Source organism: Saimiri boliviensis, chromosome 2 (genome assembly GCF_048565385.1).
Source record: "Saimiri boliviensis isolate mSaiBol1 chromosome 2, mSaiBol1.pri, whole genome shotgun sequence".
NCBI lineage: Eukaryota > Metazoa > Chordata > Mammalia > Primates > Cebidae > Saimiri > Saimiri boliviensis.
In genome coordinates this window covers 110,106,012-110,133,713 of record NC_133450.1, presented here as the reverse complement: position 1 = coordinate 110,133,713, position 27,702 = coordinate 110,106,012, and the positions used below count along the sequence as shown (strand labels likewise).

General features: G+C 45.9%; 1 protein-coding gene across 7 annotated transcripts in view; it reads right to left on the bottom strand.

The window, feature by feature from the left end:
• Nucleotides 1–26,098, bottom strand: part of LOC120363004 (glycerol-3-phosphate dehydrogenase 1-like protein) — a 61,341-nt gene extending 35,243 nt beyond the window's left edge. Inside the window, exons 1-2 of one of the 7 annotated variants that reach the window (XM_074394023.1) lie at nt 26,017–26,098; nt 5,151–5,328 (exon numbers count right to left, since the gene is read on the bottom strand). In XM_074394023.1, coding sequence (XP_074250124.1) covers nt 5,151–5,258 — 108 coding nt within the window. In that variant the 5' untranslated portion in view covers nt 5,259–5,328; nt 26,017–26,098. The other 6 variants (XM_074394018.1, XM_074394020.1, XM_074394019.1 and 3 more) reach the window with 6 other exon arrangements.
• Between the last annotated feature and the right edge of the window lie 1,604 nt (nt 26,099–27,702).

Genomic DNA, 27,702 nt, shown 5'->3' with positions numbered 1-27,702 from the left:
ATGGCGTGGTTTAACGACGGTCCAGGTGCTGTGGGTGCACAAAGCATCATGGCCAGGCTCTACTGCCAGTCAGCTAACCGGATGCCACAGCAGCTCACCTACATTCTCTGGGGGATGTGCACTCAGATTCAACACAACACCAGGAGTAAAACACATAGCAGTGTGGTACCTGGGATGTAGCAGAGGCTCAAACATATTGTAATCCAATCCCCCTCTATTCTCATCTCACTTTCCGCCAAGATCTTAGGTGAAATTCACATACTTGGCCCTACATGCAAAAACATGACCCTTAGACAGAGGACCTTATCTGATGACGCTTATGTAAACATGCCACTGTTGGTAAGTAAGGCTGCTTCTGGAAAAACAGCTATCCACTGCCTGGATTCCCCAGTACATCACCAATAATATCAATTTATTATATACACCCATGATTCCCAAAGCATGGCTCCTGAACCAGCCGCATCCCCACTACCTGGGAACTTATGGGAAATGCACATACAGGGACCTCACCTGAAACCTGCTGAATCAGAAACTATAGGAGCGGGCCCATATATCCCTGGGAAGCTCTTCCAGTGATCTGAAGAACACTAAAATTTGAAGATCACCAGGGAAAACTACTAATCTAATGAAATCAAAGAGTTAAACCCAGGGAGGAGTTAACACTGAGGCTTCCCACTGAACTAATATTTTAATTTTAAGAAGGCTTTCAGCAAAAATTAATAGATATTACCCCACCCCTAGTGCCCAAATGTAAATGCTTAATTTTTTTAAAGTCTTGCCCTAACCTTATTCCCCATGTGATACCACCTAAAGCATTGAAACAAAACTCTTCATCCTGGTTTGTTCTTCCTCACCACATCTACTATCCCTGGCATTTATTCAGACCACAAATAATGCCAGGCACTATTCCAGGTGCTGAGGAGACATTAGTGAATACAGACCGATGCAAGAAACTATAATCAAAGATTTAGTGGGAGAGTCAAAAGGTAAACACTGGACTTCATCATTAAAAAGTCTGTGCATCAAAGGATACCATAAAGCAAGTAAAAAGAAAACCCATAGAGCATGAGAAAACACTTGTGGAGAAAGGAGACCTGTATCTAGACTATACAAAGAATTTGTATAACTCAATAATAAAAAGACAATCCATTTCTTAAATAACAAAGGATTTAAATAGACATTTCTCCAAAGATATACGAAGGACAATAAGCACAAGATGCTCAACTGGTTAGCCATCAGGCAATTGAAAAGCAAACCATGAATTAGATTCCCACTAGAATTAAAAAGTCAGATAACAGCAAGGGCCGGTGAAGAAAACGGAAACTTTATACACTGTTGATAGGAACGCAAAATGGTACAGCCACTTTGTAAAACAGTCTGGCAGTTCCTCAAAAATTATATCTGGCTGGGAAGGTGGCTCATGCCTGTAATCCCAGCACTTTGGGAGGCCAAGGTGGATGGATCATCTGAGGTCAGGAGTTTAAGACCAGCCTGGCCAACATGGTGAAACCGCATCTCTACTAAAAATTCAAAATTAGCCAGTGGCATGCACCTGTAGCCCCAGCTACCCACGAGGCTGAGGCAGGAGAATCGCTGGAACCCAGGAGGTGGAAATTGCAGTGAGCCGAGATCACACCATTGCATTCCAGCCTGGGCAACAGAGCAAGACTCTGTCACACACACACGAAAAAGGTATATCCACTCATAGGTACACACATGAAAGAACTGAAAACATATGTTCATACAAAATGTTGTCTATAAAGGTTCACATTGTACATAAAGGTATTATTCATAACACCCAAAGAGTGGATGCAACTCTAATGACCATACACAGATAATGGGTAAAGAAAATGTGGGACATCCATACAGGATACAGGATAGTATCTAGGCATAAAACGGAAGGAATATGTGCTACAACATGGATGAAGCCTGACAACATTATGTGCAGTGAAAGAAGCCAGTCATAGAAGACCAAAAATTTAAGATGCAATTTATATGAACTATTGAGAATAGGTAAATCTATAGAGATAGCAAGTAGATTAGTGGTTATATAGATCTGTAGGACAATTGGGGAAAACAGGAGGTGACTAAGAAAGAGTACAAGACTTCAAGGTGATGAAAATGTGTTGAAATTCACTATAGTGATGGCTGCACGGCTATGTAAATGTATTTAAAAAGACACTGAATTGTACGGTCTGTGGATTGTATCTCAGTAAAGTAGTTTTTTTAAAAGCAGGCAGAAGATGAGAGGCAATGGCAACTGTACTTCATGAGGGCGCTGAAATCTAAATCCTGGTGTCACACCCAGGCTGGCTGAAGCTGGAACAGGGAAGTGAAGAGCCCTCTACCTTGATAAGCTCCAAACACAGACTCTGGAAACAGAGCTAGAAAACAGGATCAACAATCAGTTTTATTTGAGACGGGAGTCTTGCTGTTGCCCAGGCTGGAGTGCAGTGGCGCAATCTTAGCTCACTGCAACCTCTGTCTCCTGGGTTCAAGCAATTCTGCCTCAGCCTCTCAAGTATAGCTGGGACTACAGGTGCGTGCCACCATGCCCGGCTAATTTTTGTATTTTCAATAGAGACAAGGTTTTGCCACGTTGGCCAAGCTGGTCTTGAACTCCTGACCTCAAATGAGCCGCCCGCCTCAGCCTACCAAAGTGCTGGGATTACAGGTGTGAGCCACTGCACCCAGACTACAGAAAATTATGAGCATTCTTTTTATTCAGATCTAAAGGGAAACCACAAACTCAGATGGGCTCAGCTTTTAGTGAGCAGGCAATGACATGGTGAAGTCAGTGTAACAGAAGGCTCCTATGTGGGAAGGGCCACATGATGACAGTGGACCTGAGAAAGGGTCAGGTGGGCAGCAGCTTGGGAGCCTCACGCTGAAAAGGCTAAGTCTGAAGTCAGCACATCAACCGACAGCATAAACAGTGAGCTAGTGTTGATGGAAATGCAACAAACCTCTCCTGCTTAAATTGGAAAGAAAAACAATAATTAAAAACTGGCCTTTTAAGCGGTTACCTGAGGTTGGAGGGTGAGGGACTGGGGATATGTTGGTCAAAAATTCCACTTAAACAGGAGGAATAAGTTTGAGAGCTCTAATAGACATCAGCAGGGTTCTGGGAGTGAATTCTTCCTCCCTTCTCTCCTGCCTCTGTCCACACCCGGTGACCAGGGGTGGGTGGTGGAGTCAGTCGTGTGGGGGCCAGGCTCTCTCAACTGCTCTATATAGATTCCTTCCCTCCCACTCTCCCTGTTCGCAGCACAGGCTCCAGCTTCACAGAACCACTCAGCAGATTCACTTCCCCCAACATTCCCCCAGTATTCACCGTAGGAGAAGCACTGTGCTACGGACTGGGGGTGAATAAAGAACCAGAAAGCAAGGTCACACACTGGGGGGCAGGTGGAGGCAGACAGACAGGTACACAAGGGACTGGTGCCAGGCATTGTGGGAGGAATTTAACAATGAGGCATGTAGTTTACCGAAGGGAAGGGGCAACCAATTCTGATAAAAATGAGAAAAGTAAAGCTCAAAAGAATAATCTGCCCCATGAACGGATTAGAGATGACCCCAGAGGCCTTTCCATTTTGGTGGAAACAGCTGCCTCTCTTATTCTCTCCAGCAGATATTTGGACAACTTAACTTCTAAGCTCATAATTCTAAACGTTCTTCCACCCCCACCAACTGCACCAAGAATAACTGTAGGGAAATGCTGGCTCACTCAAGTCCAGAGGAGAAAGTCATCCTTGTCTGGAAGGCAACAGATTCAGCATGCTCAGGGATGAGTCCACCAGGAATCAATCTGAAACATCACCCTTAGCTGTGTGACCCTGGACAAGTTCATTCGCCTCTCTGAGTCTTGGTTTCCTCCACTATGTAATCAAAATCATCATCTTAATAGGAAAACCAGTAGTATCAACCTAAGAGGGTTATTGAGAAGATTAAATGAGACTGTATGTGTTACTTAGCACAGTGCTTGACGCTAACGAATACTGTAACTAAAACTTCCCCACATTTATTGATTTAGAGATCAGTCTCCCCTGCTCAGTTCCTTGAGGAGAGCAACAGTGTCTTACTCCTCTTTCTGTCGCCAGCACTCAGCGCCGTGCATTGCATGCACAGTACATACCCGTAAGGTTTGGTGAGTGAACATATGCAGTAAAGGGTATTTCATTAACAAAGGGGATAAACTTCCTGGGTTAACCGTAGGAATCAGACAGCCACAACTGTCTGGTTTTCAAAGAGATTAGGATAGAAAGCCACAAAGGGGCGAATCTGATAACAGAAAAAATTCATAAATGCCACTCAGACAAGCAGCAGGGAACACCCTTTTCACTCCCCAAGCTCATTTCTTTCTTCCCCGGCAAGTCAATAGGAGGAGGTCAGGCAATAACCTGTATTTTTCTCTCCCAGACCTACTAAGCTTGAACTTAAACTGTCAGTCTTACATTTTCCCATTTTCTTCTATCTCATTCTGTAGTTTAGGCCTTGACCCTGGTTTTAATCACAGACCAGTGCACTAGCTGTCCTAGCGAGCTGACCTCATGCACTTAGAGAGGGTACACCAGGAGCTACTTGGGGAGTATGAACAGCCCAAGGCAAGTTTGTTAGCTCCAGACATGGCTGGCACTTTGAATGCCCAGGAGGAAGCCTGTTAGGGGCTGTACCTCGGAATGTGACTATATCTGGAAATGGTGTCTTTAAACAGGTAATTAACTTAATATGTCATTGGATGGGTCTTTATCCAACACGACTGCTATCTTTATAAGAGCAGATTAGGACGGAGACAGGATCACAGGGAAGACCCCATGGAAATACAGAAATGCTATCTACAAGCCAAGCAGAGAAGCCTCAGAAGAAATCAACCCTATCAACACCTTGATCTCACACTCAAAACCTCCAGGATTATAAAAGATAAATTTCTGTTGTTTAAGGCACCCAGTCCGGCACTTTGTTAAGGCATCCTTAGCAAATTAATAGGAAAACCATTTTCAGAGTCAGGAAAACCAAACTCAACCAACCAACTGGTACTGGAAAGGAACTGGGGAAAGGGAAGTAGCTTTCCCAGGTCCAAGTCCCGGGGGCTGCTCAGCCAAGAACAACTTGCAGAATGAACTAATGTACATTTCACCCCAAAGTCTTACCACATTTTCTGGCAGCTTGTGTCCAGGAAGATATTTTACATTTTCGTGGTCATTATTGATGATGTCTGTCAGTTTTCTGCCGTTAACTGTTTCTTCAAAGACCCACATCTTGACTGTGGAGGCAAACTTCTGAAGTTTCTTGACATTATTACCAATTATTTTTGCAACAGCTGAACCCCTACAAAACCGTGGAAAAGAAAAAAGTCCAGTCACTTGGGCAGAAGAGAAAAAGCATGCTATTAAAATTCAGAAGATTTGTGTTTTGATTCGGATTCAAACACTGAGCTTACTCCTGATGTGATGTGTATCAGCCCCAAGCCATTTCAAACAGTTGTTTTCACGTGGAATACCACTGCCTGTGACTGGGGAAGTGACTGAATCGGGTCTAAGTTCAAAAAGCACTACCCCTGGAAACTTGCAAGACTCAACCTATCGACAGCATCATAGGCAGAAGAGAAATCTACCCGAAAGCATGAAAATGACCCTAGAAGGTCTTCAAAGGACATTGAGATGTAGCTATGGTAAAATAAACTGTGTCTTGATGAACTGCAACAGACGCAAGGCAGAATCGCAAAGGAAAGACAAGAACCTGAGTGGATGCCAGGAGAGGAGCCGGGGGAGAGCACGGGGCCCAGCTGCCAAACAGTTTGCGGCCCCTCCTCCCCACGACCAAGCTGGCCTCTGGCCCTCAAGCTCCTTTTCTCTGCATCTCGATCCAGCAAACATGCTCTAGTGACGGCTCAGTCTCCCATAGGCTTTCCTACAAGGGACGAGAATGACCCTGGCTTGTGAATATCCGTCTTCCTGACAGCAGCGCGGGTCTGCCTGTGGTCGCTGCAGCAGAGGGGGTCGGACCAGGCACCTGTGTCCATCTCACAGGCGCCGTTGATGGAGCCAGGGTGGGCACTTGATCTTCGCTGAGCCTGTCAGCTTCCCCCTCTGGACTTTCAACTGAGAAAAAGCTTGTTTCTTAGATGACTTCCTGGTGTGAGGAGCAAATGAGAGAATGCAGCAAAGAGCATCTTGCAAATTCAAGTGTTAGCGCGTTTGTGACTTTTTCTCACAATTACTCTCAAGACAGTTTGATGAGATGGAGTAGCGGGTGATAACAAAAGGTGGGGCAGCCAAGCTGATGCCGAACATGTTGGAGACATTTATCTTCATCCCCTGATGAATCTGTTATTCTAACCCAATGATTCATCTCAGCATATAAACCTATGTGCTCTAACTACCACAAAAATTCAAATAATTCTAACAGATTCTAAGAGATTCTTATCATCCTTTTCCTGAGATGGAATGGATAGACTAAATAAATGGTTCTCAACTTTGGCTGCGCACGAGTTACCTGGGAGATTTAAAAGTCCTGAATCCCAGACCATACCCCAGGCCAATGACACCGGCACTTCTGCGGTGGGAACAGGCATCTGTACTTTTTAAAGCTCCCTGGTGACTTGATGTGCAGCCAGGGCTGAGAGCCACTGCTCTGTGCAATGATTAGAATTCCAGTATCCTCCTCTCTCACAAAAGAATAGCTGTAGATATCAAGGCTATGCAGCTGTACCTGTGCAATTCTTATTCTATGCCAGCAGAACAAGTTATTAGATAAATACCCATTAATCCAATTCTCCTACTGACGCTTTGTAGAAAGGAGGCCAGGAATCTCCCATCATCACTACCACCTCTATTCTAATCTTGGAAACAGCTGCTCACGTACTCACAGGGAGATAAAGGCTGTGGTTCACAGTGTTCCCTGGCATCAAGTAACTTTCACAAGGTCACAGAGAGCAAGTGTGGCTCTGGGGGACTGAGCATCAACTGACGGTGGGCTGTGAGACATCAGGAATCTAAGTCTGGTAAACCAAGTGGAAAAATAAACCAGAACCAGGAATCCCTCCCTGTGATTACTGGAATACACTTGTTTTCCCCTTTACAGCTGCCTTTTGGGGAAGCCAAACATTTGCAACCAGAGGCAAACCTGTAGTATCTGCTGCAATGAGTTGGGAATATTTATTTATTTATTTATTTAAACAGGATCTCACTTTGTCACCCAGGCTGGAGTGCAGTGCTATGATCACAATTCACTGCAGCCTCGACCCCCGCCCCCCACCCCTCGGCTCAGGTGCTTCTTCCACCTCATCCTCCTGAGTAGCTGGGACTGCTGGCACGTGCCACCACGCCTGGCTAGCGTTAGGAAAATTTAGGCAAACATTGGGACTGTTAAGAACTAGGCCCTCCAGACCATGTCTGTACGTCCTGTGGGATTCAATGGGGCTTAAAGTGACAGGATAAAAATTAATAAGGGAAATTTCAGTTATTTTACTCTTGAGGGGTCAAGACCTCATTCTGCCTCATTCCTGGTTTCATCAATACATTCCATTCACTCATTTATCTCAGTCATCAAATATTTACTGAACACCTACTGTGCATAATGCATTGGGCCAGATGCTGGTGATACAGCAGGGGAAAGGCAATGTGTTCTTTGCTCTCAAAAGCTCACCGCCCACTCAGAGATGAACAGCTAGAAGTCATTCCCGATGCTGCGTGTGATAAGAGGTGGAGGAAAGCAGAAGCAGCTGTGGTTAGAAGGGTACACTGCAGTGGACTGCAACACAGAGGACTTACCTGCAATCCATGTGATCCGTGACAAGTCTCCCAGCCCCAACCTTCTATTGAGAGAATCGTAACAGACAGCCCCACCCAGGGTGCAGGGAGAAGACACCGGGATGGTAGGAAAACCAAACCCCCACTGAGAAGCAATGCAGGCTTCGCAAATCAGGGCTGGGAAGAGCAGATGCAACAGTGCTTTCCACCCAGTACTCAGCTAACCGTAGACACGTGAGTGAGCCCAACCAGGCCAAGAACCACCCAACTGACCCACAGACTCATAAGCAATCATACATGCTTGTTATTTTAAGCAGCTGAGTCTAGGGGAGAGTGGGCTGCTGATGGATGCATAAATACAGCATCTTTGACACAACTAGAGGTAACTCCAAGTAATTCTTGGCCAAGCTGCTGGATTTGCCACCCAGGGATTGGCAATGTGGTGGGTGGGACTGGGGGCTGGGGTAGGTGTTCAGTGTTGAAGGAAGGACTGTGGAATTACGTTCATAGATGGAGAGAAACAAAACAATCCTAGTACCTTAAGGCCTGTTTTGTTCTCTCTATATAATTTATACAATAATTTTTGTTTGGTAAGGGTGGCAGGGACTCAAGAGGAGGAGGACCAGGCCTTAAAACACTATATTTCATTTCGTTTTAACCCCTTTAGTATACTCTCTCTGTTTGTTTGAGACAGGGTCCTGCTGTGTTCCCCAGACTGGAGTGCACTAGTGCAATCACCGCTCACTGTAGCTTTGACCTCCTAGGCTCAAAGGAATCGTCCTTCCTTGCCTCTCGAGCAGCTGAACTACAGGTGTATGCCACCAAGCCCAGCTAATTAAAATAAAAATTTGTAGAGACAGAATCTATGTTGCCCAGGCTAGTCTTGAACTCCTGGGCTCAAGCGATCCTCCCACCTCAGCCTCCCAAAGTGCTAGGATTGCAGGCATGAGTCACTGCGCCCGGCCCAATCTCCAGGTTGAACTCAACATTTTCTCTGTTGTCCGCTTTTATCTGTCTAGTTTATAAACACTCAAAAAGTATAACCTTCACCTAAAACTCCTTTGTGCTTCTGGAATAGTACTAGACGCATTCGTCCCAAGTGTTACCTCTTCTGACCAATGTGAAGGAGCAGCTTCATTTTGCTCGTGGATCAAACAGAGCAAGAAAAGCGTGCTGGAGGAGCCGGAGGGTTTCGAAGGGACCAGAGTCTACTTATAAGTGACATACCCTGTTCTGAAGAAGTGTGACTGGCCAGCAGAAGGCCAGTCCAAAAACATGCACCGATACATCAGAACTGAGTTTAAAATAAAAGTACTGACTACAGTCCACAAAGGTGGTTTGCATGTGAACAGGTCATAGCTGGGGTCCTGTGGCCACGCTGCTGGCACTCTCCGTGTCCCAGCTGGTTTCTGTGCCCCTACACAAGCATAGGCACAGGCGTCTGTCTCTCTGTCTGTCTGTCCGTCTTTCTGTCTCTCTCTCTCTCTCTCTCTCTCCCGCATATCTATGTCTATCTACCTACTTACCTATTTTTCACCTCCTGCATATCTGTCTGTCTGTCTTTTAACTCCTGCATTTTGAGAATCGAGGGCACAGGCCTCCACATGGCTGGGTCAAGGGCATGAGCAGCCACCTCCACACCTGGCTCAGCTCATCCAGCTATGAAAGGATGGCAGGTAAAGTTCCTTGCATGTCTATGATCAAATCCAGTGCTTCCCAAAGTGAGAAGTGGGTACCAGGGATACACATGAAAGCAAATGACACTGAATCACTCATGCTCTTTTCAGCTCTCATGGTCCTGAGCGAGTGCAGAATGTCTCACTGCAGTGCCATTAAGTGGCTACCATCTCTCTGGCATGTGCTAATTTCCGTTCTTCACAAACTTTGAAGAGGCCTCGGACTCTGAGCCTTGGCAGGTATTAATATCTGGCAAGAATTTTATAACACTGCCTTGTTTTCGTTCTGCTGGGTTTTGTTGTTGTTACTGTCTACTTGTGATATTTACTATAGTGATATGAAGTTGTCTTTTAAAGTAAATATTTAGGCTGGACAGAGTAGCTTCCACCTGTAATCTCAGCACACTGGGAAGCTGAGAAGGGAGCATTTCTGGAGCCCAAGAGTTTGAGACCAGCTTGGGGAACATAGTGAGATCCTGTCTCTACAAGAAATAAAAAATTAGCTGGGCGCGGTGGCTGTACCTGGAGTCCTAGTTACTCAGGGGGCTGAAGCGAGAGGATCAGTTGAGCTCAGGAGGTCAAGCCTGCACTGAGCCATGATCATGCCACCACATTTCAGCCTGGGTGATGGCGCACAACCCTGTCTCCAAAAAATAAATAAATAAGCTTTTGAAGAAAAAATAGCAAACAAATAATACTACAGATACGAAGCAGTTAGAGCCAAAGTCATAAGGGTGCTGCCTGCGTGATGCATTTAACCCTACTCAAACTCTTCATCTTGCAGATTAAGACGCATGAGACTTCATCTTGCAGATTAAGACGCATGCGATTCACCTCGCATCCTACAACCAGGTATGGTCCCCGGCTGGGTCTTACCTGGGGAGGAGGTTGAGGAGCCTTCCAGGCAGAAGGAAGGCCCCTGGAGCAAATGCCAATAACTAGCTAAGGCAGAACTTGGAGGACTCGGGTCTACTGATGGCCAGTCCTAGGTCTTTACATAGATGTATAAAATTCCATTACCCATGAAATCATGAATTATCTTAAGTCTTAGGCCTTAAAATAGACACGAATTCACAAGTCCTGTAATGCCATGCAAATGAAATTTAAAAAGAACTTGAGTAGATGGGTACTTGATATAAGATCTCATTTAATATTTATTACAGCTCACAAGAGAGGTGCACATTATTCCCATTTTGCAAATGAGGAAACTGAGGCCCAAAGAGCATAAATGAATTACCTAAGTCATGCTTCCATCTACAGTCAGCAGCTCAAACCTAAATCAGAGTGTCCCCAAAGCCTGCACTTCTTGCTAATTTATATTTGCCCTGGTGTAGGTTAGAATCTTCTATTGAAAATATTTATTGAGCACCCATTAATTTCGGACACGATGCTGGGTGCAGGGGATGCAAGGGAAGAAAAGCAGACAAGTCCCCATCCTCATGGAGCTTGGAGAGTGGTAAACGGAGATTGATGTTGTTTCAACAAGCACACAAAATACTTCTGTACCACAGCGACCAAAGTGGTCAAACAGGCAACACAGCGACACCTAGCGACGATGTCAGGGAAGGGTGGGAGAAAGCGTAGCCAGGGCGGGGCTCCGAGAGGCTTAGTGGGCCTTACCTGGGGAGGAGACTGGGTACCTTCCAGGCAGCAGGAAGGCCCCTGGGACAAAGCTCAGTCACAGCAGGTGGCAGGCTGTGATCAAGAATAGGCACAGATTTTATCTAGAACCAACACGTCTAGGGAGGAGGGAAAAGGAGGGAGAGGAAAGAGGTTAAGGGAAGGAGAGAAGAAGAGACAGTACAAGAGAAGTGGAGAGGATGGGAAGACCAAGAGAGGAGAGAGAGGAGGGAGGGAAGGTGGAGAAGACAGAGAGAGGAGGGAGGGAAGGTGGAGAAGACAGAGAGAGGAGGGAGGGAAGGTGGAGAAGACAGCATGGTGGGGGCAGGAGGCAAGGAAGGGACAGGGTAGGCAAAACCAGCACTGATTTGGTGCCTACCAGGTGTCGGGCACTATTCCAAATACCTTACCCATATTATCCCTTTTAAGCGTTCTGCTCTACTGCCCCAACTTGGCAATACCCCCTCCCTCACCCCCGCCACCACCCCTACCTAACCCTTTGGCATTCACTCTGTCCAGAGCCTTCTCACCTCTTTCTAAAATGGTGTAGTATTTAATTAGGCTGGGAATGTACTACTTCAGCCAAGGAATGGCCACCTGGTTTTAAATAAAAGTAAAAATTTCAGGACCCCTAAATTGATTATGCCGAGTGGGAAGTCAGGCCTTGAAGACTGGATTACGTATAACTTGCGCACTTGCAATTCTGCTTCACTTTCTTCCCCACTGTTCTCAACTTCCTCATTATAAATACCGCTCTAATCACTGATCTTTGTTGTAGATTAACTGCCTCCTTTGTTGTCTGTATCTAACTCAGTCCAAGACTGCAGATGGTTAGTTACATCTGCAGTGTGGAATGTTAAATACACCTCGCCCACCATTCCAAAAGACCACCTTGACTAATCAGATCATTGTAATCACGCATTACGCCTTACAGAGGAGCATGCTGAAATGCTGTTAAACTTCTCTGAACTTTATCTGTCTGAACAATCTCACATTTCTACACTTCGGAATACTGACTTCTGTTTTTGGAATCTGTGCTTTCTGGGTAGGCTCATTTTTAACCTTTGCACTTAATCAAACTCTCTTTAAACTAGATTCTGACATTTTTTATTATTTTAGATTGATACTATCAAGTCGGACCTAAACCTGACAGAATGTCTTTGAGGCCAGAAAGGACCCTACAGTCTATCTTTCTTGTTACGATGAGGAAGCTGAGGTCCAGGAAGAACTGTCAGCTAGATTCTCCACATTCCAAGCCCCCATCTCTTCCAGAGCTGCCCCAGGCTGGTTCTGTGGACAAGAGGGTGGTCCTTCATGGTTTAAACAACATGGACTTTTTCACTCATAAAAGCAACACAAGAAAAAATAATTATGAATAATCTCGCCACCCAGGGAGAACCACTGTTAACATTTTATGTAATTCTTTGCAGTCAAAGGGCTTTTAAAGAACAATCAAACGCCACAGTATTAGATGCAAATGTAAAAATGAAGCATTTTAAAAATAGATTCAACTTAGTTAATGTTTATTTCATCTCTACCTAGGGAAGCTTTCTAAACTTAAAATCAAAGAAAGAAGCCACAGAGGAAAAAAGATCAATATGAACAACTTCACTTAAAAGGGAAAGACTGAGAAGGCTTTCTATCAAAATTCAGACTGCACAGGAAAATGCTTATGACAGAATGTCACATTTAACAAAAAACAGGTTGTAAAATTGTACATACCATATGATTGCAAGTGTGCAATTAATAAACAATGCCACCTCAGATCCACTTAGATGGCTACTATCAAAAACACAGAAAATAATAAGTGTTGATAGGATGCAGAGAAATCAGGACCCTTGTTATTATACTGTTGGTAGAACTGTAAAATACTGCAGCCACTGTGGAAAACCAAATGCGGTTCCTCAAAAAATTAAAAATAGAGGTAACATATGATCAAGCAATTCTGTTTCTGGGTGAATACCCAAATAACTGAAAGCAGAGTCTCAAAGAGGCATTTGTACACCCATGTTCACAGCAGCAGTATTCACAATTGTCAAAAGGTAGATGCAACCGAAGTGTCCATCAGCTGATGAATGAACAAGCAAACATACAATGGGACATTATCCAGCCTTAAAAAAGAAATTCTAACACAGGTTACAACATGGATGAAGCTTGAGGACACTATATTAATTGAAATAAGCCAGACACAGAAGGATAAATAATGTAGAATAATGCTTACATGAAGTACCTAGAGTAGTCAAATTCGTAGAGACAGAAAGCAGAAAGTGTGATTTCCAGGGGCTGGGGAAAGAGTGGATTGAGGAACTGTTGCTTAATGAATAAAGAGTTTCAGATTTGCGAGATGAATTCTGGAGATCAAATTCTTTTCAACATTTTTACTGCTTTCAATACAAACAAGGTGAATATTCTTTTTTTTTTTTTTTGAGACGGAGTTTTGCTCTTGTTACCCAGGCTGGAGTGCAATGGCGCGATCTCGGCTCACCGCAACCTCCGCCTCCTGGGTTCAGGCAATTCTCCTGCCTCAGCCTCCTGAGTAGCTGGGATTACAGGCACGTGCCACCATGCCCAGCTAATTTTTTTGTATTTTTAGTAGAGACGGGGTTTCACTATGTTGATCAGGATGGTCTCAATCTCTTGACCTCGTGATCCACCCGCCTCGGCCTCCCAAAGTGCTGGGATTACAGGCTTGAGCCACCGCGCCCGGCCTAAGGTGAATATTCTTAACTCTGCTACACTGTATGCTTAAAAAATGGTTAAGACGATAAATTTTATGTTATGTGTGTTTTGTCACAATTAAAAAAAAACCCCAACACATTTAAAAATGATTGCAAGAAAACACAGAAGAACTAGCATAAGACCCAGCCTATGGTCAGATCCTATTAAAAGTGTAGTTTGTAGACCAGCAGGGAAAACATCCCTGGGAACTTGTTGGAAATGCTGAACCTCAGGCCCCACCCCAGACCTGCTGAATCAGAATCTGCTCTGTAACACAATCCCCAAGAGATTCACACGCATGTTGAAACTGATGTGCTGATATAGTAGATGCACAAGAAACATTTGTTGCATGAATACATCACATTCTTGTTGGTAAGGTTACAAGCAAATGTTATCGTGTTCTTCATACTTGCCTATCTTTTCCAAGTTTTCCCAAATAGACATGTATTATTTTGTTTTTTATTCTGATTATAAATCATTCCCATTTAGATATTTTAACAGACCCCAAATCCAAAGCAGACAAGTTTCAGCAAGTCCCAAGGCCTGTTAGCCAACCAGAAAATAGAAACTATGGAGGTAACTGAAACCCACAGATGTCCCCGAAGTCTCATTTTAGTTGATACTTATTTCAATATGTTTTCCGAGCAGCCAAGTATGAGCAGTTTGGGACAGACCACACCTCCATCAGCCTGTTGCAAAATGGCTACCCATGACTGGGCCAGCTGTGCTATCAACCCCACATACCCTGGGAACAATGTTCATCTGAGTGAGTGAAGGAATGGTCAGTGATGAATTCAGATCAGAATCAAAGACACAGGTAGCAGGAGAACCTACCTGGGCACTCAGGAGAACACCCACAGGGTCCTGGAGAACGCCTCAGTCACAGTCTCAAATTGCCTTTAAAGACTACCGTTCTTAAGCAAGGATGGCAGAGAACCAAACTGTCCATGGTGCTTCAAACAAGCATATTCTACATCCTAGCCCAAACCTTTTAGATAAACGCATTCTGCAGGCCCATCCATGGATAATGGAAAGAACCGTGTAGTGCACATTCTGACAGCCACGTGGCATGTGGTCTCTGTTGACAGAATAACTGAAGACTATACACGCCTGCCCTCATTCCTGGATAATGAGAACCACTGAAAACCACCTGCAAACATCCACCAGAGTCTCAATGATGCAAAATGTCAGCTTTCAAACCTGAGCCCCACACTAGACATGCTAGGTAATCCAGAACAAACCAACCGCCTTTCTGCTCATCTTTCTAGGCCCTCTACAGCTGGAATGTCACTCTCCATCTTCTTTGCTTACTACAAAGTGAAATATGCAGTAAGAAATCATGACTAAACTATTTCTCGTGTATTGTTAATAGTTCTGGCTTCTACCAACATATACACAGAGGGTTGAGTTTAAGGCTATTCACTGCAGAACTCTTAGAATATCCATCAAGAGGAAACTGATTAAACAAAAGCATATCTACACCCAGGAATATTATACAAGGATAAAAAACAATGAAGACGTTCTTTTTTTTTTGAGGCAGAGTTTCGCTCTTGTTACCCAGGCTGGAGTGCAATGGCGCGATCTCGGCTCACCGCAACCTCTGCCTCCTGGGTTCAGGCAATTCTCCTGCCTCAGCCTGCCGAGTAGCTGGGATTACAGGCACGTGCCACCATGCCCAGCTAATTTTTTGTATTTTTAGTACAGATGGGGTTTCACCATGTTGACCAGGATGGTCTCGATCTCTCGACCTCCTGATCCACCCGCCTCGGCCTCCCAAAGTGCTGGGATTACAGGCGTGAGCCACCGCGCCTGGCCGAAGATGTTCTTTATGTAGAGATATGGAAAGGGCTTCAAGACAGAGTTAAATGAAAAAGCAAGGAGAAAATTAGGATGTAGAGCCCCGCTGCATATGTAGCTACACATCGTGTTTCCATTTTAATTAGTTAACATTTAAATTTAGTCCCAAGAGCCACAAGTGGGCAGGAAGGCAGAGAACTTCAACCGCTCCACTGCATCGTATCTGTGTAACTTTGAACACATTACGTAACTTCTGTAAGCTCAGACTCATTATAGAGTAAGGACAATGACAATATAGTACCTCATACTGTGAGGATTAAAAGAGGTAACACATAAAGTGCTTAAGGGGTCAACAGGGCCAGTCCTTTCTACTGAATCTAACATTTGTGCAGCTGTGGGCCAAAGCCGAGCATGAGCTGGCTGTGCCAGGCAAGGCCTCACAGATGGGTTCTCCTTTGGTAGAAGTAATTAGTCCAAGTTGTAGTACATTTAAATGTGAGTAGTGGTAAAATTGGTAGTAGTAAATCAGTCCAAGCTAGATGCTGTCAGTCCCCACCCCAATCCCTACCCCAGCTTTCTATCATAGGTCACAGCACCCTTTCCTGCCAAAGCTACTCTCCTCCCCAGAACCCTTCTTAACACAAAACTCTAGGCAGCCACCATCAATCAACTAGAGTCAGCGCTTGAGATGAAATCTAATTGCCATCATTGCTGGTCCTGGTTGTGCAGATCAGAATCATGTTACTTAAACAGAGTTCAGTTTACCAGGTTACCATAAGATTTATTGTTTAAAATAAGATCCTTTTGAGAATGCTCTGAAATTAGACTGGGACAAGTATAAACCACAGTCCAAGGCAAATGTGAATGCATGGTCACTTAATTATATGTGATAATGCAAATTTATCCATAATAATTTCTAACATTTATATAACATTTTACAGTTGTCAAAGTATTTGCACATGCAGAATCGCAGCAGACAACCCACACAGTGGAGAACCATGGAGCAGAGTCTATAAAAGGCACTTCTCATCACTAGGTGGATCCGCTCAAGAAACTCAAAGTTATAAAAGTTCAACCTGGCTGGGCGCAGTGGCTCATGCCTGTAATCCCAGCACTTTGGGAGGCCGAGGTGGGTGGATCATGAGGTCAAGAGATCAAGACCATCCTGGTCAATATGGTGAAACCCAATCTCGACTAAAAATACAAAAAAGTAGCTGGGCATGGTGGGGCGTGCCTGTAATCCCAGCTACTCAGGAGGCTGAGGCAGGAGAATTGCCTGAACCCAGGAGGCGGAGGTTGCGGTGAGCCGAGATCGCGCCATTGCACTCCAGCCTGGGTAACAAGAGCGAAACTCCGTCTCAAAAAAGAAAAAAAAAAAAAAAAAAAGCTCAACCTGGCTGGGCGCAGTGGCTCATGCCTGTGATCCCAGCACTTTGGGAGGCCGAGGTGGGCAGATCACAAGGTGAGGAGATCAAGACCATTCTGGCTAACATGGTGAAATTCCATCTCTACTAAAAATATAAAATATTAGCTAGGCGTGGTGGCACACACCTGTAGTCCCAGCTACTTGGTAGGCTGAGGCAGGAGAATCACATGAACCTGGGAGGTGGAGGTTGCAATGATCCGAGATAGTGTCACTGCACTCCAGCCTGGGTGACAGACTCCATCTCAAAAAAAAAAAAAAAGTTCAACCTACACTAAAAGGGGTTTAGAAGCTTGAAGCCATTTCCATCAAAGTGAGGTAGCTACATGAATTACTGATTTCATCTTGGGAATATTTCCGTCCAGATAGCCAGTGTTAGGGCTATCGGGTTAGAGGTCTCCTCCAGGACTGGAGAAACACAAATTCTTTGGTTCTTGATTGCCTATGACCTATGAAAACCACTTCCTTTCTTCAGCACTGGAAAAACCAGGTAGAGAAAATTCAAACACTGAGGATACAGTTTTCTCAAGACATACATGTACATCCGCAGAACCACTCTGACTGTAATGATAAGGAGAACCTGTTTTACTACCTAGGACAGTGTTTCTCAAACTGAAGATTATGCAAGTACAAAATAAATACAAGGAGAAAAGATCACAGTTAGTCACCCACAGCAACACTTGCTACTGTGAAACATTTGTCTCTGGTTGAATATGAAGTATCTTCCATCATCATTTAAAACTGTATGCCAGTTAGTTGCAAGTCAAAAAATTTAAAGCCACAGATTTAGGAAACTATGAATCTCCTGAACCCATGGACTAGAAAAGCATGTGGCCTCATTTGTGCTACAGCTCCAAGAGTGCCTACTAAGCTCATGAAGGTTTGCCTTCTCTTACTCTTGTTAGAACCCAACCACCACATGGAGACGCCTGAGCTAGCCTGCTGAAGGATGAGAGACATGTGGGCTGGTCACTCCTGTCATGCTGGCTGAAGCCTGCCCACTGCCAGACGTGAAGGAGGACCGAGAGTCCCAGCCAGGCTGGGTGCAGTGGCCCATGTCTGTAATCCCAATACTTTGGGAGGCCAAGGCAGGAGGACCGCTTGAGCCCAGGTGTTCAAAATTAGCCTGGGCAACAAGTGAGACCTCACCTCTATGAAGAAATTTGAAAATAGCCAGGCATGGTGGTGTGCACCTCTAGTCCCAGCTCCTTGAAAAGCTAAGGTGGAAGGACTGCTTCGAGCCTGGGACGCTGAGGCTACAATGAGTTGTGATCACACCACTGCATTCCAGCGCGGATGACAGAGTGAGACTCGCAAAGGGCAACAACAACAAAAAGGTGGGGTGGGAGTGTCCAACCGACCCACCAGCCAACCACAGCCATATGAGTGAGCCCAGGCTAGATGAGCAGAAAATCTGCCCAGGTTAGTCAGCCCAAATCGCTGAACCCCAGAATCAGGAGCTAATACATGATTCCTGTCTGAAGCCACTAAAGCTTGCGGATAGACTGGTAGGCAGCAAGAGATGACTGAGTCAGTTCTCTTCCAGCTGCGGAAGAGACTGAACCTCAAAGCAGAATAACTACAAAGTGTCACCGGCATAGCCTCACGGGAGCCCAGTTCACTTCTGGCACAATGAGCTTAGTTCCTGACATCACCAAGTTGGGGAAGAGGAAAGGAAAATGAGAAGGGTGACGCAGATGGTGAGGACCCCAGAAACCACTGTCTACCTGCAACCACTGAGAGACTTGGGGATGCTACTTGGCCCGCCAGAGACAAGATTTAGGAGACATGTAACTTTTCTATCCGAAGGGACATGACTTAGATTCTGAGTAGGCTCACCCAGGTGCTGCTCTGGGATTAATAGGTAAAAGTTGGAGGTGAGAGATCTTTAGCTTAGATTTTTCTAAGATTTTTCTTCATTTACAAAGAAGAAAAAAAAGTAAGATTTTCCTAACAATCTGCTAATTAATTTTAAGATCAATTGCCTTGAAAACAGTAAACTATAATCATCTGTCACACAGGAGAAGGGATGACTACTTTGGTCGGAAACTGAGTAAGATGATTTTTAAGGCCTTGTTTCTATTTTATTTCTCAGAAGGGGAATATAAAATTGGACTTTTGTTTAGGAGGATATTCAACATTTTTATGAAAATGGTATTTGTCCTCATGTAAAGTATGCTTCACACTGAAAATGGTAAGAATTTACAGAAACGTGCTCTTTGGGGTTACAAGGATCTGGGTGTCTAGTCCACTTTATTAACTGTTAACCTAAGCAAATTTTCTCTAAATCTTAGTCACGTCATCTAACATGGGGATGATAATAGTACCCTACAGGCCTGTTACACTGTTTAAATAAATAACACAGAAAATGATCAATTATTGTACTTATCCCTCCTAAGGGAGAGAAGGACGTGGAATGGAAGAATGATGGAAGACATGAGGGTTAAGAAATGAAAGGTGAAGATAAGAAATCAAGCGCTCAACTCATTCCTAGAACAGTAGTCATTATTATATTATTATTATTTTTTGAAGAAATGCCAAATGGAATGGAGCAACTGCTCTGTTACATTTTAAATTATGTTTCTTTTCCTCTATTTGTTTTGAGTTGGACTCACTCTTGTCGCCTAGGCTGGAGTGCAAAGGCACCGTCTTGGCTCACTGCAACCTTGGCCTCCTGGGCTCAAGGGATTCTCCTGCCTTAGCATCCCAAGTGGGTGGGACTACAGGTGCATGCCTTCATGCCCAGCTAATTTTTGTATTTTTTCTAGAAATAGGGTCTCACTATGTTGTTTAGGCTGGTCTCAAACTCCTAGGTTCAAGCAATCCACCTGCCTCAGCCTCCCAAAGTGTTGGGATTACAGGTATGAGCCGCTGTGCCTGGCCATAATTTTTATTTTATTTATATTTTATTAAATTTCTAAATTTTTTAAATTCAGAGACAGGGTCTTGCTATGTTTCTCAGGCTTCACTCAAACTATGGGGCTCAAATGATTCTTCCACCTCAGCCTCCCAAAGTGTTGAGATTACAGGCATGAGCCACTGCACCCGGCCACACTCATGATTTGTATACTGAGCAGGTAGGGGAGATGAAGGAAGCAGGTGATTAAATATTACTTTTAAAAAAACTATACAAACTTTCTCATCTTAGTCCACGAGAGAACTCTGATCCTCTTTCCAGTTCAACTCCAGTCCACCCTATCAACTCGCACTCCAACTTCCAAGGCAGAAGTGTGTCTGAGCGACTGTCCTCAGGGAAGGATTATTTCTGACTATAAAGGAGCTAACTTATAGTCACTCAAATTGTCTCTGAGCTCTCTGTGTGGTGAGCATCACAACGGAAACTGAGTAGCACAGACAAAAGGGAGCCCAGGGCGGACGAACAGCCAGGATCCTGCACCCAACTAAAAAAAAAAAAAAAAAAAGACAGAGTCACAGGTCCAGCTTCGGTCATCAGTGCAAAGTGGGCCAAAGCTCTCCCTGACCTTCAGTCTCAGAGAAAACGTCAGGCTGTGGGGTGATGTGAAAACAAGGGCAAGAGACAGGCAACTCCCAAGGACTCTCCTCCAGCTGCCTATCAGCCACTCTGCTCGTCTCCTGCCTTCTCCCCCATCTTGTTTCTCTACCCCTTGGCCAAACCCCAACCCGGTCCATTTTGTGACTTAATGACAGCTCTGATCCAGGATGATGAAACTAATAACAGCAACTGTCATTTATTTCGTGCCAGTCACCATGCACTCTCCCAGAACATTTCACTTAATCCTCACCATAATCCCAGAGAGCAGGTACCAATATATGATTCTTAGAGAGAAGCACTTTCCCAAGGCCTCAGAGCCGCCAAGTGGGGGACCCAGGCAGAAACCTAGGCAGTCAGATTCCCAAGCTCTTTCTTATACTACTGCACTACCCCGCCTCCAAAGGAAATTTAGGATGTGTTTCTGGACGTATGCTTCCTATCGCAGGGGTTTGCCTATAAATACAGTACTGAAGTTTTAACTCTAGAACTGTATTTTGAACTGTCTGGGTGATCTACCCAAGGTGCTGGTTAACAGAAAGAAACTTTGGGCCAGGCATGGTGGCTTATGCCTATCGAGTACCAGCTCTGCCAGACAGACCCCCATCCAGGTGGCGCTGAAGAAGATGAGAAGCAGACACCCAGATAAAACGGAAAAGCCGGTCTACCCAGAGGGCCAGCAGCCTTCCGAACTCATAGCCTCAGGGCTGACGGCATTCCAGGCTGAAGGCCCCAAGCAGATTCTGATCCACGTATTTATTCTCTCTGAACAGGTGATTAACAAACAGGTATTCTGTATTTTCTCATAACACAAAAACCTACCAAGTAGGCAGCTACTATCTGCTTACCACTGATTACAAACAAGCCGAAAGGTATTCTTCACGAGGGAGCTATGGGGGCAGGGTCAGCTATCTCAAAGAATTGTTTTATCTGGTATATGATATTTATACATTGTCCTGCCACTTTGGAATACCGCAAGTAGTTTTCTACTTGGGGGAGGCAGTCAACTAGGTTTTCCTTGCCATCATTCTTCCTAGCAAACAATATATTCTAACATACGCTCAGTATTCATCGGTATTCATAAACTTACCATTTCTCAACATCTATATTCATAAACGTAACATTTCTCCACATCTGCCTGTAATCCCAGCACTTTGGAAGGCCGCGGCAGGCAGACCACTTGATGCCAGGAGTTCAAGACCAGCCTGGCCAACATGGCAAAACCCTGTCTTTACTAAAAATACAAAAATTACCCAGGAGTGGTGGTGCCCGCCTGTAATCCCAGCTACTCAGGAGGGTGAGGCATGAGAATCGCTTGAACCCAGGAGATGGAGGTTGCACTGAGCTAAGATGGCACCACTGCACTCCAGCCTGGGTGACAGAGCTGACTCTTATCTCAACAACAATAACAAAAAAAAAAAAAAAAAAAAAAAGAAAGAAAAGAAAAGAAAAGAAAAAAAGAAAGAAAAGAAACTCTGTTTCATCTTTGAAGGAATCTAAAAAGCTTTTATTGTTTTTCCAAGTCAAAGTCAAAGGCCAGGAAAAGTCATGCAGGTTAGGAAGTCCCTCCCCGCACCCGAGGCAGTGGGCAGCGCAGCAAGGCTCAGCTGGATGCCTGAGGGCCCCTCCTCTGGCCTCCTCCCTCTGATCTGTACAGAGAAAATGAGGTTCACCAAAGGACAGGACAAGGGCATGTTATACAACACATTTACTTTCCTGCCCAGGTTCTTCCTGGCTGAAGCTCTCTGGCAAGCCAGCTAGATTTAATATTCTGGTAACTGTATTGCAACTGATGACAGGTGACTTAGGAGAGGCTCTCCATGTGACAGTTCTGGCTACCTTTTAGCTATGAGCTTATATGTGACAAATACCATTATTTACACAAGCAGGCTAAACTGCCTTAAAGTTCCAAGTATAAATATTGCTTAAGCAACTTGACATTCCTGAGGTAAGAACCAAATCTGGAAGTGTAGGTCTACCTCTTGGTGATCCATATTAAAATTGGCAAAAGGCTGAAGTTCCTTAAGAAAAAAAAAATCTCATTCTCAGGAGACATGATTAAGCAAGTCTAGTTTCAGTGTTAATTCTGACACGGGTAGTTTTTGGACCACACTTTAAAAAACAAAATTTAAGGCTGGGGTGATGGCTCACGCACGTAATCCTAGCACTTTGGGAGGCCGAGGTGGGTGGCTCACCTGAGGTCAGGAGTTTGAGACGAGCCTGGCCAACATGGTGAAACTCCGTCTCTACTAAAACTACAAATAAGATTAGCCTGGTGTGGTGGCAAGGTGCCTGTAATCCCCGCTACTTGGGAGACTGAGGCAGGAGAATCTCTTGAACCCGGGAGGTGGAGGCTGCAGTGAGCCGAGATGGCACCATTGTACTCCAGCCTGGGCAACAAGAGTAAGACTCTGTCTCAAAAAAAATAAAAATAAAAATAAATAAATAAAAGGAAAGAAAAGAAAAGAAACACAATTTAAAATGTAACCGAGCAGTTACTCCATTCCACTTGGCATTTCCTTTGGTCTTACTTTCCACCCCTTACTGATCTTGTTCCTGAAGGGAAGTTGTTCAAGGGCAGGGACCGTGTCTGCATCCCTGGTTAGACCATAGTATCTATACCGGGCAACACTCAAACGTCTAGTGACAAGCGCTGAACACCCCTCTGGGGCTTCTCCATGTAATTTTCAATTCCTGAGTTTCTGAATCCCTCTGGAGAGGTCGTGATCCTCTCTCTAGGACTGGAGTATCTCTGTACCCAAGGCAGTGGCAGAGAAGCCAACCACTGTTCCCGTCTGATCCCATAGTTAATGAAGCCAGGCAGCCGGCCCGAACCATTTCTCAATTGCTCTGCTTCAGTGTCACTGGCCAAGTTCTTCTCCATTTCCCCGGGCTGGAGTGGGCCAAGGAAACAGTCAAGTACATCAGAACGAAGCAGCCAAGGGCAGGCAGCCAAATCCTGGCAGAGGGGGCAGGAGGTTCACCTCACTACTCTTGCTGCAGGCCCAGATCCAGCATGGCAGAGCTGTGCTACTTGTAAATTAGGAAGAGGGGCTGTTATCTGTGGAATGTCACAGAATAGAAAACTAATGTTAAAAAATCACCCGCTAAATGGGTGCTTTTCGAATGGCATGGCCAATAGGGAAGCTGGTATTGCATTCAAGTCATCTTGAGATTAAAACTGGCAAAGCCGAGCAGCAGCAAGGTACCAACTCCATTAAATGTTGTGTAGAACATTGTTGTTGACTGAAAAATGCAGCTCACAGAAAAGTAAGCAATACCCTAGTATCTGTAGGGTAGACGGGGAAAGGAATGTATGTAAGCATTCACTTGCATGGACTTCCTCCAGAAAGGACAGAGGAAATTAATAACGCTGGTTTTCCTCCAGGAGGTATTCAGGGGGAATAAACGTGGATGGGAGATGTTTCACTGTTTTTGGGCACTCTTTGGGTTTTGTTTTGTTTTGTTTTGTTGAGACGGAGTCTTGCTCTGTTGCCAGGCTGGAGTGCAGTGGCGCAATCTCAGCTCCCTGCAACCTCTGCCTCCAGAGTTCAAGCGATTCTCCTCCCTCAGCCTCCTGAGTAGTTGAGATTACAGGCAGGTACCATCATGCCCAGCTAATTTGTGTATTTTTAGTAGAGACAGGGTTTTGCCATGTTGACCAGGATGGTCTTGAACTCTTGACCTTGTGATCTGCCCATCTCAGACTCCCAAAGTGCTGGGATTACAGGCATGAGCCATTGTGCCTTGACTGTTGTTGTTGTTGTTGTTTTTTTTAATTTTTAATTTTGTTTTGTTCTTTTGAGACAGGGTTTCACTCCCTTCACACAGACTACAGTGCAATGGTGGATCTGATTTTGGCTCACTGCAACCTCTGCCTCCCAGGCTTAGGTGATTCTCCTGCCTTAGCCCTCCAAGGAACTGGGACCACAGGCATGTGCCACCATGCCCAACTAATATTTTTATTTTTTGTAGAGGTGGGGTTTTGCCATGTGGCCCAGGCTGGTCTCAGACTCCTAGGCCCACCTCAGCCTCCCAGAGTTCTGGGATTACAGGTGTAAGCCACTGTACCTGGCCTTGGTTGTTAATGTGAATGTGTTATTCAATCAAATATGATTATGGTTTTAAAAATTAGTTTTCAGGCTGGGCGCAGTGTCTCACACCTGTAATCTCAGCTACTCAGGTGGATGAGGCACAAGAATCGCTTGGCTCAGGAAGGTGCAGTTTACAGTGAGGCAAGATCACGCCACTGCACTCCAGCCTGGGCAACTAAGTCTTGGTATTGACTTGGCATATGCCAGGCACTAGGGTAGATGCCATTCTCAAACGCTGGAGACAGATAATCAAATAAATCCTTATAATACCATGATACAGGCCAGCAATAGAGGGATAGACAGAGGCCACTGGCCTTGCTGGGATGGAAAAGTGAAGCACCAGGTAAGGTTTCTTCCAATAAGTACTTTCTAAGCCAAGTCGTGAAAGAGCAAAACTAAAACCAACTACCCAGGACCAACTGCTGCAGCACTTCTGATGCCTGTCACACCACAGAAAAACCGGTGACCAGGAACACTGAAAGGGCGTCATCACTCTTAACTATTGTCCACCAGTCCCTCCAATGTGGCGAAAGAGTGTACAGCAATGAAAACAGGCTTGGAAACACCAAGCCTTTGCTTCCTTTCCCCTTCACACCCCCACGTCTATATTCACCCACGACGTATGTTTGATTAAGGGTACTAGAAGAACTGACATTTCTAAAGTGCTTTACAAAATGTTTAAGTCAAATAAGGCCCCAAGGGGACCAACGCTTCGCAAACACCTCAGCAAGGAAGAATTCTCAACGCCTCAGGGGGCGCGGCCTGTTGAAACTTGGATTTTCTTCCTGATACGACGCGCCTAAGATAGTGGACCTATCAGAAGCGGGGGCGAGACAGGCACCTTGAAGGACAGAGCCTGCCCCGCCCGTGACCTGGGCAGCAAGAGCCCTTTAGCCTTCTCCGCCTCGGTTTCATCAACACCGAAACTGTAGTAAGAATGCTCGAGCCTCTTCCAATTCCTTGACCCAGGAGATCCCCCGTGGAGAACGGAGTGCGCCCTCAGGATGTCGTGCAAAACACCCGGGCGTGGCGAGCAGGTGGCTTCGGTGCGCTCAGTAACGAGGGCGCAGACAGGTGCCCGCGTGTGCTGGCTGCCCTCTCTCCGCGCTGTACCCCGCGCGCAGGCGGGCCCAGCGCCTCCCGAACGAGTGCCCCGGTGGGGCCTCCTCGGGCGCGCGGTGTCCAGCCCCGCAGCGAGGTCGCCCACCCCGCCTCCCTGCGCGCAGCGCCCGGTGCCCACGCCGCGGCACGGGGCGCGCAGCCCTCTCCGCCCCGGAGAGGCGCTTCCTGGAGGCGGAGCCCCCGCCTCCAACCCGCCGCCGCTCACCAGTTCCCCGAGCCCACGATGCACACTTTCAGGGGCGCCGCTGCCATGGCCAGGCCGAATGTAGCCGCCCGGACCGCGCTTCCCTGGCCAGTTGCCCACCTTCGCCTGCTCAGCCTTGCCCGCAGCGGCTGGGGCCGGCCCCGCCCCGTGCGCCTCTCCGCCAATGGTCGCGGCCACCCCTGCCCGGCGCCGGGGGCCACAGCTGACAGCCGGGCAGGACCCGCTCCGCCACTCCCAAGAACCACTGCGCACGCCTGGCCCTAGCCGGCCTCCCAGCCCGGCTCCGGCGCCGCCCCACCCTGCCCGAGGCACGTCGGGACATGTAGTCCTCACTCCCCCGGCGCAGCGACCCTGGACAGCTGCTCCCGCCGCGCCACGTGCAGGCCAGGGCCACTGAGCAGCGACTCGCGCCCCTGGTTCCCGGTGGAGGCTGCACTCTATCCTCACGGGTGGAGCAGACCCGACCAGCTCGTCGTGGTGCTCCCTACACGCTTGTTCCCTACGCGGGAAGAGCTGCCACACTGCCATTTGGAGCAGAGAGAGGCTCCTAGGTTGACTCTCAAGCCGACCAGACTTGGGCCAAAGCTCGAAGTGCCCACCGTGCCTTGTCATCCTCTGCCTCATTTGCACAAACAAGACTCTGCCTGGCACCTCTGAACTTCTTAGTGAACTTGGATCTTCAGAGGGCTTTGGAATTTGGCTGGACAGTACCTGCATTTCAAGGATGACACCTTTTCTAGTTAGTCAAGATAGAAACTTGGCCAGGTGGGGTGGCTCATGCCTGTAATCCCAGCACTTTTGCAGTCCAAGGCAGGAAGATCGCTTGAGCCCAGGAGTTTGAGACCAGCCTGGGCAATATAATGAAATCCCTTACCCCGACATCCTCACCTCCCACCCCACCCCCGACCCCTGCACAAAAAGTTTAAAAATTAGCCAAGCATGATAGCACACACCTGTAGTCCTAGCTACTCAGGAGGCTGAGGCGGGAGAACTGTATATGCCAGGAGGTTGAGGCTGCAGTGAGCCATGACAGGGCCACTGCACTCCAGAATGAGGGACAGTGAGACCCTGTCTCAACAAAAAATAAATACCTAAAAATAAAGGGAAAAAATGTAAACAATAACAACTTGCACTAAGTGGGTGTCACCCTCGCACACTTACTTGGCAGGAATTGCCTGACCACTGTCTTCGTCCAGGGCCTGACTCACACTTGCTTGTGGTTTGTTTGCATTTGTGATTAACACACTGCTCTCCTCCTTCTTGACAAATAGAACCTCAGTTTGTTCATTCTGAGCATCAGTCTCTGCCAGGCGCTGTGCTAGACACTGTCAGAGTAGGACAAAGGGGTTCTGAAACTCTGCTGCATATTAGAGTCATCAGGGCTTTAAAAAATCCCCATGCCCAGGCTCCACTGCAGACCAGTTACATCAGAATGTCCCAGCGTGGCATGCAGGCATCAGAATATGTATTTATTTATATTTTTTTAGACAGTCTCACTCTGTTGCCCAGGCTGGAGTGGAATTTTTTAAAGTTCAAGAGGTGATTGCAAAAGGAAACCACGAATGAGAACCAAAACACTAAAATATCAGTGGATTCTGGCTAAAGAAACAAATACTCTAGTCCCTACAAAAATAACTGTTAGTTTGGTGCTCAGAGAAGTAACTGTTATTTTTGCTTTGTTCTCTACATTGTGTGAAATATGTATTTGTGTTACTTATGGTATTTACTTAAGGAAATACTTAAAGGGAGTAGGTGAGCCAGAGGAGTCTTTCCATCCTTCCACCA